This window comes from Polyodon spathula, chromosome 2, assembly GCF_017654505.1.
Source record: "Polyodon spathula isolate WHYD16114869_AA chromosome 2, ASM1765450v1, whole genome shotgun sequence".
Classification (NCBI taxonomy): domain Eukaryota; kingdom Metazoa; phylum Chordata; class Actinopteri; order Acipenseriformes; family Polyodontidae; genus Polyodon; species Polyodon spathula.
Genome location: NC_054535.1, coordinates 78,326,607 through 78,345,129, shown reverse-complemented (window position 1 = coordinate 78,345,129; position 18,523 = coordinate 78,326,607). Strand labels below are relative to the sequence as shown.

At 37.9% G+C, this 18,523-nt stretch overlaps 1 protein-coding gene across 5 annotated transcripts; it reads left to right on the top strand.

Annotated features, from left to right (window-relative positions):
- The first annotated feature begins 44 nt into the window (after nt 1-44).
- Nucleotides 45-15,366, top strand: LOC121301321 (4-hydroxybenzoate polyprenyltransferase, mitochondrial-like). Of its 5 annotated transcripts, none has more exons than XM_041230624.1 (9): nt 45-127; nt 856-1,210; nt 2,166-2,332; nt 2,802-2,923; nt 3,995-4,080; nt 4,495-4,628; nt 12,424-12,612; nt 14,768-14,906; nt 15,274-15,366. In XM_041230624.1, the coding sequence occupies exons 2-9, from the start codon at nt 889-891 to the stop codon at nt 15,282-15,284; spliced, it is 1,170 nt and encodes a 389-aa protein (XP_041086558.1). In that variant the 5' UTR covers nt 45-127; nt 856-888; the 3' UTR covers nt 15,285-15,366. The 5 variants fall into 5 exon arrangements, with proteins under 5 accessions (XP_041086558.1, XP_041086548.1, XP_041086569.1 ...); XM_041230614.1 differs by having other exon boundaries at nt 14,768-14,909; XM_041230635.1 differs by having other exon boundaries at nt 14,768-14,909; nt 15,277-15,352.
- Nucleotides 15,367-18,523: the final 3,157 nt, after the last annotated feature.

Below are 18,523 nucleotides of genomic sequence, written 5' to 3'. Positions count from 1 at the left end.
GTGTTTTTTAAACGTTACATTATTCGGCTCCGGGTGTTACATTAAGATGTTCCGATGCAACAACCGTACACCGGTGACGTGTTAAAGAACTTCCTCTCTGGAAAGGAGTTTCCTGTGCTGAAAGCAGGTAAGGCATTTTCTTCACTTTTAATGAGGCAATGCATATACATGTGTTATTAAAATTAGTGACTGGAACGCGGGGAAAGGGCGTAACAGGTAGCTGATATACAAAATAGCAACTGTATTTAAAGTAGGCTGAAAATGAATGTTATACCTTGTGTCTTTATTTATTATTGATGCATGTTTATCACTACAACTTAATAAATATGGCAAGTTTGTTTTTAGCTTATGTTATAGTTGGCCAAGTTAAAAAAAACAAAAAAAAACAAAAAAAAAAACGTATTGTCCTTATTAACGATGAACATATGAAAATACCATTCCAAGATAGAATGTTAGATATCAACATTGCCCCCCAGATGGCAGTAGGCATACATTTGAAATCTATGTATAGGGTACGTGCCCTACCCATTTTGTTGAGTTTTTTTTTTTTTGTCTTTCTAAAAACTGTTGTAAAACGAAAATAGCAAAATAGCAATAAACGGCATCCAAAGAATATAAACCAGCACTCAGTTATGAAACAAATACTGTTTATAATTGATTGGGCACAGGTAATTAACAGTATCTGATGATCAAGACCATTGATAAACATTATACCTTTCTTTGAATGACGTCTTCCTGTGTTAAGAGCCGTTATTGAGACATAGCTATAAAACAAATGTGGGGAGTAAAAAAAAAAAAAACTTGTGTGTTTTAAATGTATTTATATGTCCTCATCTCTATGATATTCTCCTAAAGGATCCGGTTGGATATGCTAAAAGGAGAAACACCATGAACGTGCCCAAATCTAGAGTGCTACTACTGGCCCGGCTCTCTTGTGCGTGGCTTCGCTCTAGCTCCTGCCTCTCCTGTTTTCCTGGTCATCGCGAATGGGAAAGAAAGGCCGGCTGTGTGCATCATTTCTCTTCAAGCACAGCTTCTCTCAAAACAGACTTTCAGAAGCAGCAGGGAAGCCGCCCCTTGCTTCAGCCGGTGCAGAATGTGGTATTTAATATGAGAAGGCAGTTCAGCCTGTCAGCAGCTGGCATCGTCAATTCAGCACCAAAATCAGTACAGCCCTACCTCAGGCTTATGAGGTTCGATAAACCCATTGGTATGTTCTTCTGTGTCAATAAGTCATTACAATTTTGAAAAAGGAATTGGTTACATAAAAGTTTAAAACTGCTGCTTTTACATTTGTAGTGTTGTTTTTAGTTTTCTAAGAGGTATGCAACTCCTCAAGTACCGCTCAACACTTGTATTGCTTTCCTGCCACATTACAGTGCTTACAGACATCCTATAGAAATTTCAACACTATGTGGAGAGAGAGTGTGTCGTATAGTATATGCTCATCAATATACTCATTAAAAAGAACTGGATGGTATTAAATCATTAGGGACCTGGTTGGAATGAAAGACCAGTGCTCCACAGGGTTGGCAATAAGGTTCCCATTGCAATACAGTCTCATTATTTAGGTTGAGTGAATAGGGTATTAGAGACATCTAATCTGGTAACGTACACTGGCTCAAACTCTCGTGCAGTTGTGAGATTATTATCTCATACTGTTGACAGAAAATTGCTACATTTTGCAGAACGATTGCCAGTCTCTTTAAAAGCGTGGCACAAGCAAAAATATTTGGTTAAAGAACACTAAATATAAAGCAAATAAATAACTGGAACCTGTGGGTAGGATGATCAGTACACCAGAGAGCCTACCAGTAGTGTCAGGGTTCAGAAGTAAATAAAGGAACCCTTCCTTTAATAGTGTGTGCCCTATCTAGTTTCCTCATGCATAAGTAAGCAACACAACACCACCGGTAAGCCCTCATGTTTACTGTGAAAACAGCTACTTTATTCTTTGATCAATCATTAATTCTATAGAGGTGAAATTAAAAAAAATACTTTCAATAAAAGATTAATATCCTGGACTTCGTCAGGCTGACAATCATTTGTTAATTACATTATGTAATTATATTTACTAGGAACACATTTCTAAACTTTAGCTAGAGAGACACGAGTCACTCAATGTCTCCTTCTGACTTACACATCTCTTTGGATTTATCTTGCAGGCACATGGCTGCTGTATTTGCCCTGCATGTGGAGTATTGGTCTGGCCGCAGAGCCAGGCTGCCTCCCTGATCTCTACATGCTGATGCTGTTTGGAACAGGAGCGGTTCTAATGAGGGGGGCTGGCTGTACCATTAATGACATGTGGGACAAAGATTTTGATAAAAAGGTACGCCTCTCCTTTAACTGGTTGCATTTGTATGATGTTTCCGCGCTGTGTAACACACCTGTAAATAATACAGTGCTGTAATTTACATTCCCAGGCTGTTCTGTTGACTTAGCTTTGAGGTTAGGTGGCGAGAAAGAAAGGTCTGTTCAGGTCTGTTTAACAAAAGCATGATGAAGTATGTAAACATTTTAATGTTTCATCAGTTTTCGTTGTACATAAGCCATCGCCAATGTATTCCTTTTTTTTGTTTGTTTGCATTTATTCATCCTCATCTTTAGAACTGTAGAAAACTGATTTGCAGCAAGTAGAAAAAGAAAAAATTAAAAAACATTGCTGTGATAACACTGATGAAGATTGTTTGTCTTGGTCTTATTATCCCCTGAAAGCAATCACAATGGAGATAAGACTTGGTAAGGGCATTCTTTGGCACAGGTTAATGATAGTAAGGGCAACATATTGTATTGTGCAGGTTTCGCGGACAGCAAGCCGCCCAATAGCAGCAGGAGAGATCACCCGTTTCCAGGCCCTGGTGTTCCTGGGGGGGCAGCTTAGTGTGGCACTGGGTGTACTGCTGTGTTTGAATTACTACAGGTAATACAACACACACCGCTTGTCTTTTTTTTTACATTAAAATTAGAGCACAGTTTCTTTGTTATTTCTAAAATTATGAATTTAAATATCTGTCATTTTTTGGTTTACTTTGCGAGTAGTTTATGTTGTTTACCATTACCAGAGCACACTTACTGGTTACAGTAACCTGATTACGTTGGCAGGTGACAGAACGGGTCAAGGGTCAGTTTATGTGTTCTGTATATTTGTAGAGGGTTGGTCAGATTATATACGTTTCATAATAACTCAGCCTCCCATTGAAATTTCTTCATATCTAGTGTAATAAATTGTGGGTACATTTCTGTATCTGTTAATTTTACTGTGTCACCTACATCCATTTAAAATGATTTCGTGGAAAGTAGCAACTGCTTATCGGTACAGCGTTTGGGAAACCAGCTGAAGGTGAGGTAATCCTAGAGAAGTGCTTGGAAAAGATTATTAACATGGATTCTATATTAGAGCGTGGGTTTCGTTTTCCCACTATCAAACTAGTGCATATAAAGTTTCAAATCAAATCACACAAACCGTCCTTACAAGAAAACATTTAAAGCCTGTATGGACAGGAAAATTGCACAAATACTAAATCATAATCCTTTGCTAATTGGTCAGACCCAAAGCATGTCAATCTACTGAATCAATTTTGTATTCTAGAAGTATCTAAAACTTCCATTTGCTGCATCATTTACTACATAAAGACATCATACCCTAATTGCATTGAAACCCTATTGTTCCAGTAATAAAGGTTTTTTTCAGTGAGTCACTGAAGATTTCAGTTTAGGTAATTGACTAAGATAGTAAGTAGATCATGTAAAACAAACACAATGCTGTGTATTTAGGGTTGGTTTTAAAATACAGGTTTACTTTTACACACATTGATACATAACATTATGTACCAAAATGACTTTCAAAATACTGCGCAAATATCCGCCATAATAACAACCACTTTAAACCACTTGGGTCACTCAGTTTGGAGTGCAACATCTACTCTCATGTAACGGAAATCATCTTATATATATATATCGATATATATTAGTGTCAATGTTTCTGTTACAGTATCGCCCTTGGGGCTGCTTCACTGTCTCTAGTGGTAACCTATCCTTTAATGAAGAGAATTACATACTGGCCACAGTTGGTTTTAGGTAAGCCTGTGTACATTACCTTACATTCAAGTTGTGTGATTACTGCCTACATCATTTAGAACGTTTGTTCAAATCGGGGTCGCTGATTTTAGGGTATGATCTTATACGGTCCATTTTTAACCCCCTCCTACTCAAATTAAATGAAAGCATACAAATCAATTTGGCAGCTGTCTGAATAATTGTGGGTGTTGGTGATTGTAAAAATATCTTGTATGGAGTATGATTGAGCTATCAGTATTGTTGCATGTGCAGCTGTACTCGCTGACAGCTAAATCCAATTCTAATCTCTCTACAGCTTCATTTCCCAACTGAAACTTTTGCCTTGCTGTGTTTCTTCTGTATGCTCAGTGGAAATTAACCCCTTTGCAGTATTCAGCACTAAACCATGCATTGTTTTTTTTCTTTTGCCTGTAGGTCTTACTTTTAACTGGGGAGCCCTCCTGGGATGGTCAGCAATTAAGGGGTCCTGCGATTGGTCAGTTTGCCTTCCTCTGTATTTTTCCGGTGTTATGTGGACTTTGGTATATGACACCATATATGCTCATCAGGTGAGACAACAGGCCTATCATAAAGAACAAGTGCCAAAACATGTCCAGAGAAGAAGTGCATGACTTAATAAGAACACTTCCCTCGTTCCTGTGGTAATGCTTTGATCTCCCTAGCCTTATATTAGGCAGGGAATTCATCAAAGCATTTTCATCACTGTCTCGATTTACCATAGAAATCATTGTTTCTGCCCTCCTGACTACAGAGAGGATAAGCCATTCAATTAAATTATGCTGGTGTTCATACCGGTCTGCTGTTTTACTGATGATACAGCAAGTATTTCATTCTCTACCAACCAAGCCTGTTTGTGGGTTATTTTTTTTATTTTCAGGTCAAGCCTAGTACTTATAACATTGTTCAAAGATGAAGTTATCTCAAAGCTAGGTTTTCAGCAGGCTGTCCTCGCCCCAGCCCAGGCAGTGCTACTTAATTCCACTTGCAGGAATGGCCTTCAGGCTCGAGATAGTTGTTTGAATGCTCTGTTATATTGTTTTAAAATAAACTTCTCCCGACGGGTTTTCCTAAAGTATTTTACAGACCTCTTTGTTTCTAAAAATATCTACAACATGAATTAATCTTTCCTTGTTACCACATGATAATTACAGTTCAGTCAACAGTATTGTCCAGAAGCGTTTTGTTGGTAGCTAACAACAATCCTTGTAGGTAGGATTATTAACTACCGTATGTTCATTAACCTGCATGCTATAAACATGTTAAACACGAAATGGCTGAAGTGTTTACATGTTTATGTACTGTTTTTTTAATTGTTTTTTAATCTCCAAGTTAATCAGTAATGGTATGTATGAAGCCAAGCATCTGCTTTATTTAGAGCGATAAAGGATAAGAACATAAGAAGAACATAAGAAAGTTTACAAATGAGAGGAGGCCATTCGGCCCATCTTGCTCGTTTGGTTGTTAGTAGCTTATTGATCCCAAAATCTCATCAAGCAGCTTCTTGAAGGATCCCAGGGTGTCAGCTTCAATAACATTACTGGGGAGTTGATTCCAGACCCTCACAATTCTCTGTGTAAAAAAGTGCCTCCTATTTTCTGTTCTGAATGCCCCTTTGTCTAATCTCCATTTGTGAACCCTGGTCCTTGTTTCTTTTTTCAGGCTGAAAAAGTCCCTTGGGTCGACACTGTCAATACCTTTTAGAATTTTGAATGCTTGAATTAGGTCACCACGTAGTCGTCTTTGTTCAAGACTGAACAGATTCAATTCTTTTAGCCTGTCTGCATATGACATGCCTTTTAAGCCCGGAATAATTCTGGTCGCTCTTCTTTGCACTCTTTCTAGCGCAGCAATATCTTTTTTATAGCAAGGTGACCAGAACTGCACACAATATTCAAGATGAGGTCTTACTAGTGCATTGTACAGTTTTAACATTACTTTCCTTGATTTAAATTTTCACAATGTATCCGAGCATCTTGTTAGCCTTTTTTTATAGCTTCCCCACATTGTCTAGATGAAGACATTTCTGAGTCAACAAAAACTCCTAGGTCTTTTTCATAGATTCCTTCTCCAATTTCAGTATCTCCCATATGATATTTATAATGTACATTTTTATTTCCTGCGTGCAGTACCTTACACTTTTCTCTATTAAATGTCATTTGCCATGTGTCTGCCCAGTTCTGAATCTTGTCTAGATCATTTTGAATGACCTTTGCTGCTGCAACAGTGTTTGCCACTCCTCCTACTTTTGTGTCGTCTGCAAATTTAACAAGTTTGCTTACTATACCAGAATCTAAATCATTAATGTAGATTAGGAATAGCAGAGGACCTAATACTGATCCCTGTGGTACACCACTGGTTACCACACTCCATTCTGAGGTTTTTCCTCTAATCAGTACTTTCTGTTTTCTACATGTTAACCACTCCCTAATCCATGTACATGTGTTTCCTTGAATCCCAACTGTGTTCAGTTTGAGAATTAATCTTTTGTGCGGGACTTTGTCAAAAGCTTTCTGGAAATCTAAATAAACCATGTCATATGCTTTGCAATTATCCATTATCGATGTTGCATCCTCAAAAAAATCAAGCAAGTTAGTTAGACACGATTTCCCTTTCATAAAACCATGTTGACTGTCTCCCAGGACCCTGTTACCATATAGGTAATTTTCCATTTTGGATCTTATTATAGTTTCCATAAGTTTGCATATAATAGAAGTCAGGCTTACTGGTCTGTAGTTACCTGGTTCAGTTTTGTTTCCCTTTTTGTGGATCGGTATTACGTTTGCAATTTTCCAGTCTGTCGGTACCACCCCTGTGTCAAGAGACTGCTGCATGATCTTGGTTAGCGGTTTGTAAATAACTTCTTTCATTTCTTTGAGTACTACTGGGAGGATCTCATCCGGCCCAGGGGATTTGTTTATTTTAAGAGCTCCTAGTCCCTTTAACACTTCTGCCTCAGTTATGCTAAAGTTAGTTAAAACTGGATAGGAACTGGATGACATGTGGGGCATGTTGTCAGTATCTTCCTTTGTAAAAACTTGTGAAAAGTAATCATTTAATATATTTGCTATTTTTTTTCTTCATCTATGATTTTGCCATTTGTATCTCTTAAACATTTAATCTCCTCTTTGAATGTTCGCTTGCTGTTGTAATATTGGAAAAACATTTTGGAATTGGTTTTAGCTCCCTTAGCAATGTTGGCCTTTCTAACTTCCTTTTTGACTTTTTTTTTTTTGTTTACAGTTCTGTACTCTTTCTGCGTACTTTCTTTTTGGTCCTTTTTTAATTCTCTGTAAAGTGCCTTTTTTCGCTGAATATTTTTTTTAATTGATCTATTAAACCATTTTGGCAATTTAGTTTTACATTTAGATTTGTCTACTTTAGGGATGTAATTGTTTTGCGCCTCTAGTACTACATTTTTGAAGAACAACCATCCTTCTTCTGTGGGTGTTTTCTCTATTTTACTCCAATCTACTTCTGTTAGTCTCTGTTTCATACCTTCATAGTTTGCTTTTCTAAAATTGTAAACCTTAGCTTTAGTCATTACTTTTGGGGTTTTAAAAAGCACTTCAAATGAGACCATGTTGTGGTCTGAGTTTGCCAGTGGTTCTCTGACCTCTGTTTTAGTTATTCTATCTTCGTTATTTGAAAAGACTAAATCAAGGCATGCCTCCCCTCTAGTCGGTGCCTTGACAAATTGTGTTAGGAAGCAGTCATTTGTCATTTCCACCATTTCTATTTCATCCTTCGTGCTACCCATCGGGTTTTCCCATTTTATTTGGGGGAAGTTGAAATCCCCCATTAGTATGGCTTCTCCTTTGCTACACGCATTTCTAATGTCATTGTATAACAGATTATTGTGCTCACCGTCTGAATCTGGCGGTCTATAGCATGCTCCTATTATTATGCCCTTTTAATTTTTGTCCGTTATTCTGACCCATATTGATTCGGTTTTATTTTCTTTGTCCAGGTTTAACACCTGGGCTTCAAGACTGTTTCTTATGTATAGCTCTACCCCTCCTCCTCTTCTGTCCTGCCTGTCTTTCCTATACAGTGTATACCCACAAATATTATATTCGTCCCCATCACTCTCAGACAACCAAGTTTCTGTAACACCTATCACATCATAGTTACCTGTTAGTGCAGTAGCTTCAAGTTCTAGAATTTTGTTTCTGATACTTCTAGCATTTAGATAAATACATTTAATGGTTGTCTTACCTGAGTTGTTGTTCTTGTTTTGATGCGGTCTCCCTTCTGTTTTTTTGTTGATTAATCCCCTTCCTTTCTAGTTGAAATGCTTCTGAACCTGCTCGAGGATCTTTTCTCCAAGTAGACTGGTTCCCTTGTTATTTAAGTGCAGTCCATCCCGTCTATACAGATAGTCCTTGTTGTAGAATGTGGTCCAATGATCAAGATAGGTGAAGCCTTCCCGTGTGCACCACATCTTCAGCCATGCGTTTTGATTAATTATTTCCAGCTGTCCATATGGTCCTTTGCAAGGTGCCAGTAGTATACCAGAAAATACCACAGTTTTGGTTTTCTCTTTTAATTTCCTTCCTAGCTCTCTGAATTTGTTTTGCAGGGATTTTGGTCTGTCTCTTCCAATGTTGTTTGTACCGATGTGGACGACTACTACCGGGTCGTCCCCTGTTCGTTCTAGGAGCCTGTCCACGTTCTCAGTGATGTGCTTGACCGAGGCCCCCGGAAGGCAGCACACTGTTGTAGTAAGGGGGTCCAAACTGCGAATTGAACTTGCTGTGTTTCTCAATATGGAGTCCCCAACAATCATGACCTCCCTTCTTTTTGCTGTCTGGTCACCACTGTCAGTGGGGTCCTGGATGTTGTTCCTTTCATTCTCTTGTTGTTGGTTCTGCTCATCAAAATTCTGAAGTGACTCAAATTTGTTGGTTGTTTTGATTTCTGGTGGTTGTGTTTGACGAAGTTTCTTTTTTTCCCTGCTTCTGCCTACCTGAACCCAGCTGTTCTGACCTTCTATCTCCTTGGTGGCTTTCAGTCTGTTAGGGGTGATGCAGACTTCCATGAATTGTGGGTGTGCCAGTTCCTCAAGATCCTGTTGCTGTCGCACTTCTTCCAGCTCCATTTCTAGCATACTTACTAGTTTATGCAAATCCTGGATCGCGCGGCACTTTACTTTGTTTAGCTCCGCTGGGTTTTCTCGGATTTCCCACATCAAGCAGGTGTCACAGATTACTGGCTTGAAGACCATGTTGAGGGTTTATAATAATCTTGATTTATTTAAAACATGTATTGCTTTATTAAGTCTGTGGTAGTTGCTTAAAAGGTGTGGGGCTTGGCTGCCTTAAGGATCTCCTGCAACTAGAGGGAATAATAACCTAAAACATAATCTTGACAGGTATAAATGACCATTAGCAAAATAAATAAACAGGTCATTGTTATTTAAACCATGTTCACTATATTTAAGATTAAAGTAATGAATTCAAATATGTTATGTTTGTTTTGGATGGATTTTTTTTTTAAATTGTACATTCAATGACAAACATTTTGTCTAAAAGTCTTCAGTGACATCGAGAAAGAGCTTAAGCTTCTAATTTCCTCTTGGGTGAAAACAGCGGACTCGCTCACCTTCAGCTCTCTTACTGTTAACCCTCAAGAAACATGACCAGCTGACAAACAAAACCTAGTACTGTTTAAACTCTTAAATCACATTGCTTTTAGTTAAAAGAAAATACTATTGTAATTCTAACATTAAAAAAAAGAAATACTTTTGAAAAACATTTCTAAATGTCTAAGGCACTGTTATTACATTTTATGCCTTTGAAAATCATTCTTAATTAGATGCCAATCTAAGCATCTGAAAGACATGTGTGTGTATCTTAACAGGGTTGTGTAAGGTAGGGTTGTCACACCTAGGATTTCATTTTTATAGCCTATAATTCTATAGCACTAAGTGGCAGTTTAATATTTAACTGAATTTTGTTCACGTAGATTAAAGCTAGCTGTAAAAAAAAAAAAAAAAAAAAAAAACTTAAACAACCAAGGCTATAATAAGAAATTAACTTTCCTGTTTTAAATGTAGTTTCCCATCTGTTACTACCAAAACACCCTAGACACGGAAACATTTTCCTTAATAGAAACTGAAACATTTATATTTTAGTAGATGCCTACAGATGTACTTACTGACAAAACACAAGTCCATCTCTGTCTGACCAAAACATTTTCGAAAAAACAGCCAAGTTAGAATAAAGGGTCCAGCCATCTGTAGAAATCTACAAAATCTAACTTGCCCCCCTCCATGCCCCATTTCTGCTGTAACAGTAAATGCCATCAACATGAATTACAAATGGTGGGAGAGGGGGCAAGCTAGTTACGATTCCACACATTGACTGCTGATTTAATCTAATCAGTAACATTTTGATATGCATGCGGTATTAAGTGTCTTGTCTAATTTGTGCAGAAAGATTGGAGTGACTGTCAAACAATTATGACAGTTGTGCAGGTACCCTTGGTTAATATATATTAGAATCATTACAGCATGATACAGGTGTCACCTTTTGAAATAACAGGACTTTCATACTCCTTGTTTACTTTTTCACATATTTTTATTGCATGGTATCACACTTTAATGACGTTCCATTTTGACTGTTAGCAAAGTTCCACTTCTGCTGTCTGGCAATACTGAGCCGGAAGCATCCATCAGGTCAGTTATTGAAGAAGTGGACAGGTTAAGAAATTAAATGAAAAGATAATAAGTGGAGTACTTATTATTGACTTTAAAAAAGTAGGTCTTAACAAACCATTCATTAAAACGGGGGGGGGGTTGTAATAATTTATATATTTGTATTGCCATGTAAAACATTTATTAAAGGAAACTTGCATTACACAAGTGGCATTGAGAACTGTTTAACTTAAGAGAATGTTTATAAACTCTCTTAAAACAAATAAACCTTAGAAAAACAGTCCTTAAAACAGTGTGATAAATTTAACAAAATAAATGTGCAATAAAAAAAGAAATCAGGACTAACTGATTCATGTACTACTATGTCCTTAATGTAAAGCAAGGCAAAGAGCAGCTGTCTGCCTTAACAGAACTGTCAGTGAATAAATGTTCTCTTGTATCAGTCATGCCCTTCATCGGATCGGGCAGTTCCCTTGAAGAACATTTCTGTAAACCTTGGAGAATTCTCTTGAAAGTGCCCTTTGCTGCTAATACACTAGCAATTAGCCTCTTGATTGCAGAGATCTTGGTGCAAAGAGAAGTGCAGCTTTTAGCCAAATGACAACTGTAAAGTTATTGACCTAACAGAGTCAGTTAGTAATGTGTTTTATTACACTAGGGTTTGGTCTTGGAATCATAGGTATGGTGTCCATGAAGTTGGGAAACACCAACAGCCAAAAGAATAGTAGGCTCCATTGTTATCTTAACCAGCTCTTATCCCACGTGTTTTTTAGCAGGTACAAGTGTTAATCTTGTATCTGCTGTATAATATATGATAATAATTCACTACTGGGGAATGTGTACAATGATGTCTTTGCTGCAATTGTTTTTTACATCATGGAGCCCAGGAATGCATATTTACATAGGATTCCTCAGTGGTCACTGTAGACTGGGATTGCATCAGTACTGGGGGTCTTTAATGTAGGATTCATTGTGCTATTGTAAACAGCAACTTGGTACAGGTCTTGACTAATGTGTTCTTGCTGTTGGTTAGAATCACTATGTCAAGGGTGGCCAAATTTAGCCTTTCCAATCCTAGCCTTTGTTCCAGCCCTGTGCTAAATTGTTTAACTGAACCAATTAAACCTCCACCCAGACCCTGTAGTTAATGATCTCATTTTACCTGTTCAACCTGGAGTGGATTGGCCCTCCAGGACCAGGATTGGTCATCATATCCTGGTGACTTTTTTTAAAACTTTAAAGCACCCATGTGGTCTCTATTCAAGTTTTTTTTTTAATATCATATTTAAATTTTTTTTTTTCACAAAATAACATCAATAAATGATACGTTAATCTGCTAGTGTACAATAAATAAATCACAAATACTATAGACAAGCTGTGGAACCATCAAGTGGTTAAAATGAAAGGGATGTGATGACTGAAACAGAAAACAATGTACAAAGTGAATCGAAACAAGAAGACGTTATTGGAAAACTTAACATATTGTCACAGTTCCTGTACCCCAATTGTTTGAATGCCATTCTACTTGTATTTCTGTGCAGATCTAGACACTCTTGACGCCACGTGGATATCGGCATCTTACTTCGGGTCGATTTGATTAGGAGAAATAAGCAGTCAAAAAGTGATATCTTGAATATCTTGAATTTAAGATTCAGCTAAAGTCTTTTTTTTTTTTCTTTCTTTCCCAGGACAAGGCAGACGATGTCCTTGTGGGCGTGAAGTCCACTGCTCTCCGGTTCCAGGAGCAGACGAAGCCCTGGCTCTGTGGGTTTAGTGCGGCGATGCTGTTTGGACTGATAGTGACCGGGGTCAGCTGTGACCAGACTCTACCCTACTATGGAGCGCTCGCTGTGGTGGGAGCTCATCTTGCATACCAGGTGAGACTATTGCACCCTGGTTGACCCGATGGGCCAAAAGTCTGTTTGTGCCCACCCATTCACTGGCTTCTTACGTGTCAATTATCAATCAGATGCCTCTCCTATTGACTAACATGCTTTCATCCAGTAACATGCTGTGACCTAGAAGACACTGCTGAGGTGAATTGAGCATGGAGCTAAAACAGTAACAGACTTCCTGGAGGAAGGCAAGGAAACTAGATCTTTCTTTAAGCTTGTATAGTACCAGGTGCCTGTATTAAAAATAAATCTTGTGACCAATTATATATATTATAAGTTTGTGGGGTGGGGGGGGGCTTAGAGTTAGTCAGATTATTCTGCCTTTTAGTGCAACTGTTGTAAAAACTGTAAAGGGGTACATGAGCTGAAACCTCGAGACAGTAGGGGTAATTTAAAAAAAAATAAAAACTTAAAACCACTGCCATAAACAATTGATCAGATCATTTTCTTTTTACCTCGAAGATTTACTCATTGGATATCAACAAACATGAAGACTGCTGGAAGAAATTCACTTCTAATCGAACTCTGGGACTCCTGCTGTTCGTGGGAATAGTTCTGGGAAATTTATGGAGAGACAGAAATAACAATAATGTTGTAGAACAGGCTACAGGGAAAAAATAAGAAGTGCTTTGAAGCTGAGGGTCAACATTGACTGTTCGTACTGTACTTTTAATAAATGCATTTCAGAAACTGACATTGTGTATTGTCCAAACTGCGGTTTGTTTTAATTAGGGTACACTGAAGAAGTGTGTCCGGAGATGGATTGTTTTTATCACATGCTGTTAATAAAATAATTGAATCATGAGTATATTACAACATCATTCCCTGTTGTGGTGGAAGTTTACACTTTAAACTTCTGTAAGACAGAGACTCAGTAGAGCAGGCAAGATTGAGTAAATAAATCTAATAGTTAAAGTTTGCAAACCTGAGAATGATCTCAACACACGCAGGTGTTAGGAAGACTAGCAAAGTTCTGAGTTCTGCAGAGCTTGTATGCATAATATATACCTTGTAACCTATAGTTATTGCAAGCCAATCACAGAAGCTTAATTCAATATTAGCAGATAGCAACAACTCTGAAGATTAAAATGAGACCAATCATAACAATCATATTTAAATTGCAAGCCCCCCCCCCCCCCTAAAATAAAAGTCAGTGGCATTTCTTGCAAAGTGCCACGGAAGCAGCTTATGTTCGCTAAAGAAACAGAACTTCCTCTTTCTAGCTAAATGTCAGTACTTTTTCAATTCCCTATAAGGGCCACGTGACATTTAGAATGAAAGAGGATGTATCTTCACAGACAACTACCGATCATAACACATTATCATTACATGATACATAAATCTTATAACCTGTAATAGCATTTAAACCTGAGCATGGAAACCCTAAACAATCATAGCAGTAGCAGCATTAAAGTGCCCCATCAAGTTATCATATCACTAATATCATAACTACTTATAATAAACTTATTATGGCTTTAGCAAACATGTCTTGTTCCTCCTGGCACCATGACAATCTCTGTCTTGTCACGTAGGCTCTTTTGCAGTCTACTTCAAAGCATGACTAAATAGGGACATTTCCAGTCCACCTTAGACCCCCTTAACAAGCTGTGTGATGAAGACTGAAAGAGGAAGAGAAGCGTCCAGACTACATAAGTGTATTTCTTGATTTTAAACATTATAGAAAATAAACTTCAAACCTCTTATCACATTGCTGTCATCCCTTTTTAAGTCACACAGGCTAAGCAAACCCATGTACAGACAGCTCAGAGGTTAATACATAAATTGCATAAGGTGTAATTTTCCCACCACACTGTGAGACTTGTCTTTTAGATACGTTATCCTGGCTTTCTATTACCAACCTAGTATCACTTTCTGAAAAAGAAAACTAATAATAATTTTATAAGACTAACAAGAAACAAAGTTGGAAAAATGGGGGGACTATAAACTGAAGAGAAACCTTTGGAAATTGGACCCAGTCTGGACTTTATAGGAACAGTTTAGTTAATAGTTTATTGGTCATGTGTTTTAAGTATATAATACTTATAAGATGTGTTAGTGAAACAGTCAGATGTTTTAGCATTCTGTATGTATCAACCAGTATTTACTCTCAATTTATTGTGGTCTATAAAATTTACAGAGCATGTCAGACTGCATTAAACCTTTGGATTCCGGTGTCTATGTTCAGATAAGACTCAGGGGGCTGCAAAACACACACAGTATAAAAGAGTTCCACTTCCCTCCGAAGAGCACCTGTATTGAAACATCCAACGAGAAAGGTGGTGAGTCCGATTTATTTATTTATTTTTTTTATTGCTTGAAAATATTTTTAATAAGTACACTGAATAGACTAAATTGTGAAATGTTTGTTACAAACTTTATACACAAAGGGCTCCATTTTAAAGACTGTGCCATTTTTTTTATCCATTTAAAAAAAAAAAAAAAAATTAAGTAAATTGACTTCTTTTTCTGAAAGGTCAAAAATTCAAACATGAACCACATTGATACGACAAGTAGCGGATATATGCATGTATGGTGTTTTAGATGGCCTTTGTTTTGTGAATGTGCAAAAAAATATAAAAATAAAGTTTATTAACAAACATAATATGCCCCTATACTTTTAATACTTCTCTTTTTTGTTAACAGTAGTTATCTGAAAATGGCAGCTGTCACTTCCCAGCCCCAGCATGGTGCTGGCTACCCGCCCAGTGAGTTTCAGACTGGAGTTTTGGACTGCTGTGATGACTGCGGGACTTGTAAGTTAACGGAGGAGGCGTGTGAGAATAACGAATAAAAGAACTGGACAGCAGAGCAAAGATAGATTCACAAAGCTACTTCATCCAAATGAATGCATATCCTGGCAGCGGGAATAGTGTCAGATAGTGGATGGTTCTGACTGTCATACTTAAATGTGTTATCTTGAGAACCACTCCTCATTATAAAGCTTCATGCCTTAAAACAAGTTATTGAAGATAGAATGTAGGTTAAGGTGGCCTGTTGTTTACACATGAACAGTACTGACATCGGTAATTGTTTATCTTAAAGTAAGTAAATTCTCAAGTATATTCTGTGGTTTATATTACAATTTTTAGAAGAAAACACACACACACACACACACACACTACAGTTTCACAAAAATGTCTGGTCATCATTTTAAAATACAGTTATGGGTTCAAACCAACCAGCATTTGCTATTTATTTCTTGTTTCAATTTGCTGCAGTTTGCTCAGTGTGGTCTTGATACCTGTTCTTCTTGCAGGCTGCTGTGGTTTGCTGTGTTTCCCGTGCTTGTGTTGCGAAGTTGCTAGAGACATGAATGAGTGCTGCTGCTTCGGTACAAGCATGGCCATACGAAGTCTCTACAGGGCTAGGTATAACATTAAGGTAAGGACACAAAGGTTATTCATGATAAATCAGTCTTCATTCTTTTCGGGAGCAGGTTTTACTGTTAATTAAGCATGGCAATTAGTGATCTAAACAGACACAACCAAGGAGACCATTCTAAAAGTTTACCGCAGTATTTTTGCATGTTGTTAGTGCAGTTTCCCCTTGCTTTACCTATGGTTATACTATGCTTTTCCCATAGGTTACCATGGTTTGCCATGTTTATTAATATGCTTTATCATACCTCGCTATTCTTTACAATGCTTACCTATCCTTTACCATGTTTTAGTATGCTTTTATAAGGGTGAATCATACAGAAAAACAGGTAATAGGGTGTGAAAAGTTAAGTAATTAAATATTAGGAAATATTAGGTCATGTAAGCATCCTTTAAATTGTAACTAGTCATATTTAATACTGAATGACACAGCAATGAAGTCCGATGTGTCCAGTGTGTGACTTGTAAGTAGTTGGTGAATGGAGAATGGATTATTATGAGCTACAGCAGAGCTTGTAAATGACTCATAACCTCCTGCTGGTTATAGCTGTTCCGTACCCCGGAAACTTGTGCTCTTACAGATAAACACTTTAGGAAATTTACATGAGCTGGACAGCAAACAAGGTCAGGGGCATTTAAAGCATAGAATTAAACATGTGGGACTCTGTAGTTTTAAAATTGGACTAGTCCACTGCAGTACTTAACCAATCAGAAAAATCATTCTAACAGATGAAGCTTTTGGTTCCTAGATTTCTGATTATTAATATGTGTATTATTCCTCTCCAGGGATCTCTGTGTAACGATTGGCTCTGTTCCACCTTTTGCTTGGTCTGTACCACCTGCCAACTAAAGAGGGATATTGATAAAAGAAAGGAGCAGGGGATTTTTTAATTTTCAGGAGGTAAGGGCCAGAATCCTCAAGCGAGTTCTAAGTGACACTCAAGAAGAAGTGTCGTGGGACCAGCTGGTCTGACTGAAGTGAGGGACTGGAAGCAAGCAGATCCAGTAAAACAAAACAAGTCGCTTTTTAGTGTGACTGTATATTTTAGGATTGTGTGTGTTGAATTACACTGTGTAACAATTTTTTTTTGGTTCCTGGGTAGTAAGTTATTTCCTAATTGCTTATGCCTCAAAAGTATAGAAAATGGCTATTATTCCCCACAAACTTTGCTTTTGTGACCAGGACAGTGATATTTTGAAATTTACCTATTTTCCAGAACATTCCAGATAGATTCAGTGCTGAGTAAACTTGGAGTAACTTCTAGAACTTTCTAGAACTTTCCAGTAATATAAATAGTAGTATAAATACAGGGGCCTTAAGCCCACCAGTTCAGTTTAGTTCCAGTTGCCTAATTGGATACATATCTGCATATTTCTGGGAGGTCATAGGAGACTTGGTGGCATTCCTGATGGGTCTCCAAGGCGGTTTTACCAAGTTTCCCTGCTATCTTTGCCTTTGGGACAGCAGGGACACCAAGGCGCACTAACACAGGCGGGACTAGTCACAGCGGACCGAGTTCTCTGTGGGGAGGAACAACGTCAAGTGGGAGCCACTGGTGGAGCCCCGGAAGGTGCTGATGCCACCATTGCACATCAAATTGGGCCTTAAGAAACAGTTTGTCAGAGCTCTAGATAAGGAGTCGGCAGCCTTCAAGTACCTTCAAGACTTCTTCCCTAAGCTGTCTGAGGCAAACGTCAAAGCCGGTGTCTTCGTCGGACCACAGATAAAGAAGATCCTAGAGTGCAATGAATTCCCCAAGAAGCTCACTAGTAAGGAGAAAGCGGCTTGGAACAGCTTTGTCGCAGTGGTTCGGGGCTTCCTGGGCAATCACAAGGCCGAAAACTATGTGGAGCTGGTTGAGACTCTGGTGAAGAACTATGGCACAATGGGCTGTAGGATGTCTCTCAAAGTCCATATCCTTGATGCTCATCTTGATAACTTCAAGGAGAACATGGGAGAGTACTCTGAGGAGCAAGGCGAGCGCTTCCACCAGGATATACTGGATTTTGAACGCCGCTACCAAGGACAGTATAACGAGAACATGATGGGAGACTACATTTGGGGGCTGATTCGTGAAAGTGATTTACATTATAATCGTAAATCTCGAAAAACTACTCACTTCTAAATCTTTTGTAGTCATTTTTGTATTACTTTAGTATAAATACATGTTAATTTGGATTCATATGTTGTTTTTTTCTGACTTTATGTGAACGAAAAGACACAAATTCGCCTGTTTTCTCATTGGAAATAGGTAAATTTCAAAATATCACTGTCCTGGTCACAAAAGCAAAGTTTGTGGGGAATAATAGCCATTTTCTATACTTTTGAGGCATAAGCAGTTAGGAAATAACACTTACTACCCAGGAACAAAAGTTGTGTTACATAGTGTTTGATTGATTGTATAATTGTAATGGACTATAATATCTGATAATGAAATAATGCACAAAATAAGGTTTGGTACGCTTACGCCTGTTTTACATTTAAAAAAATAAAAATCTCACAAACTGTTGTTTCT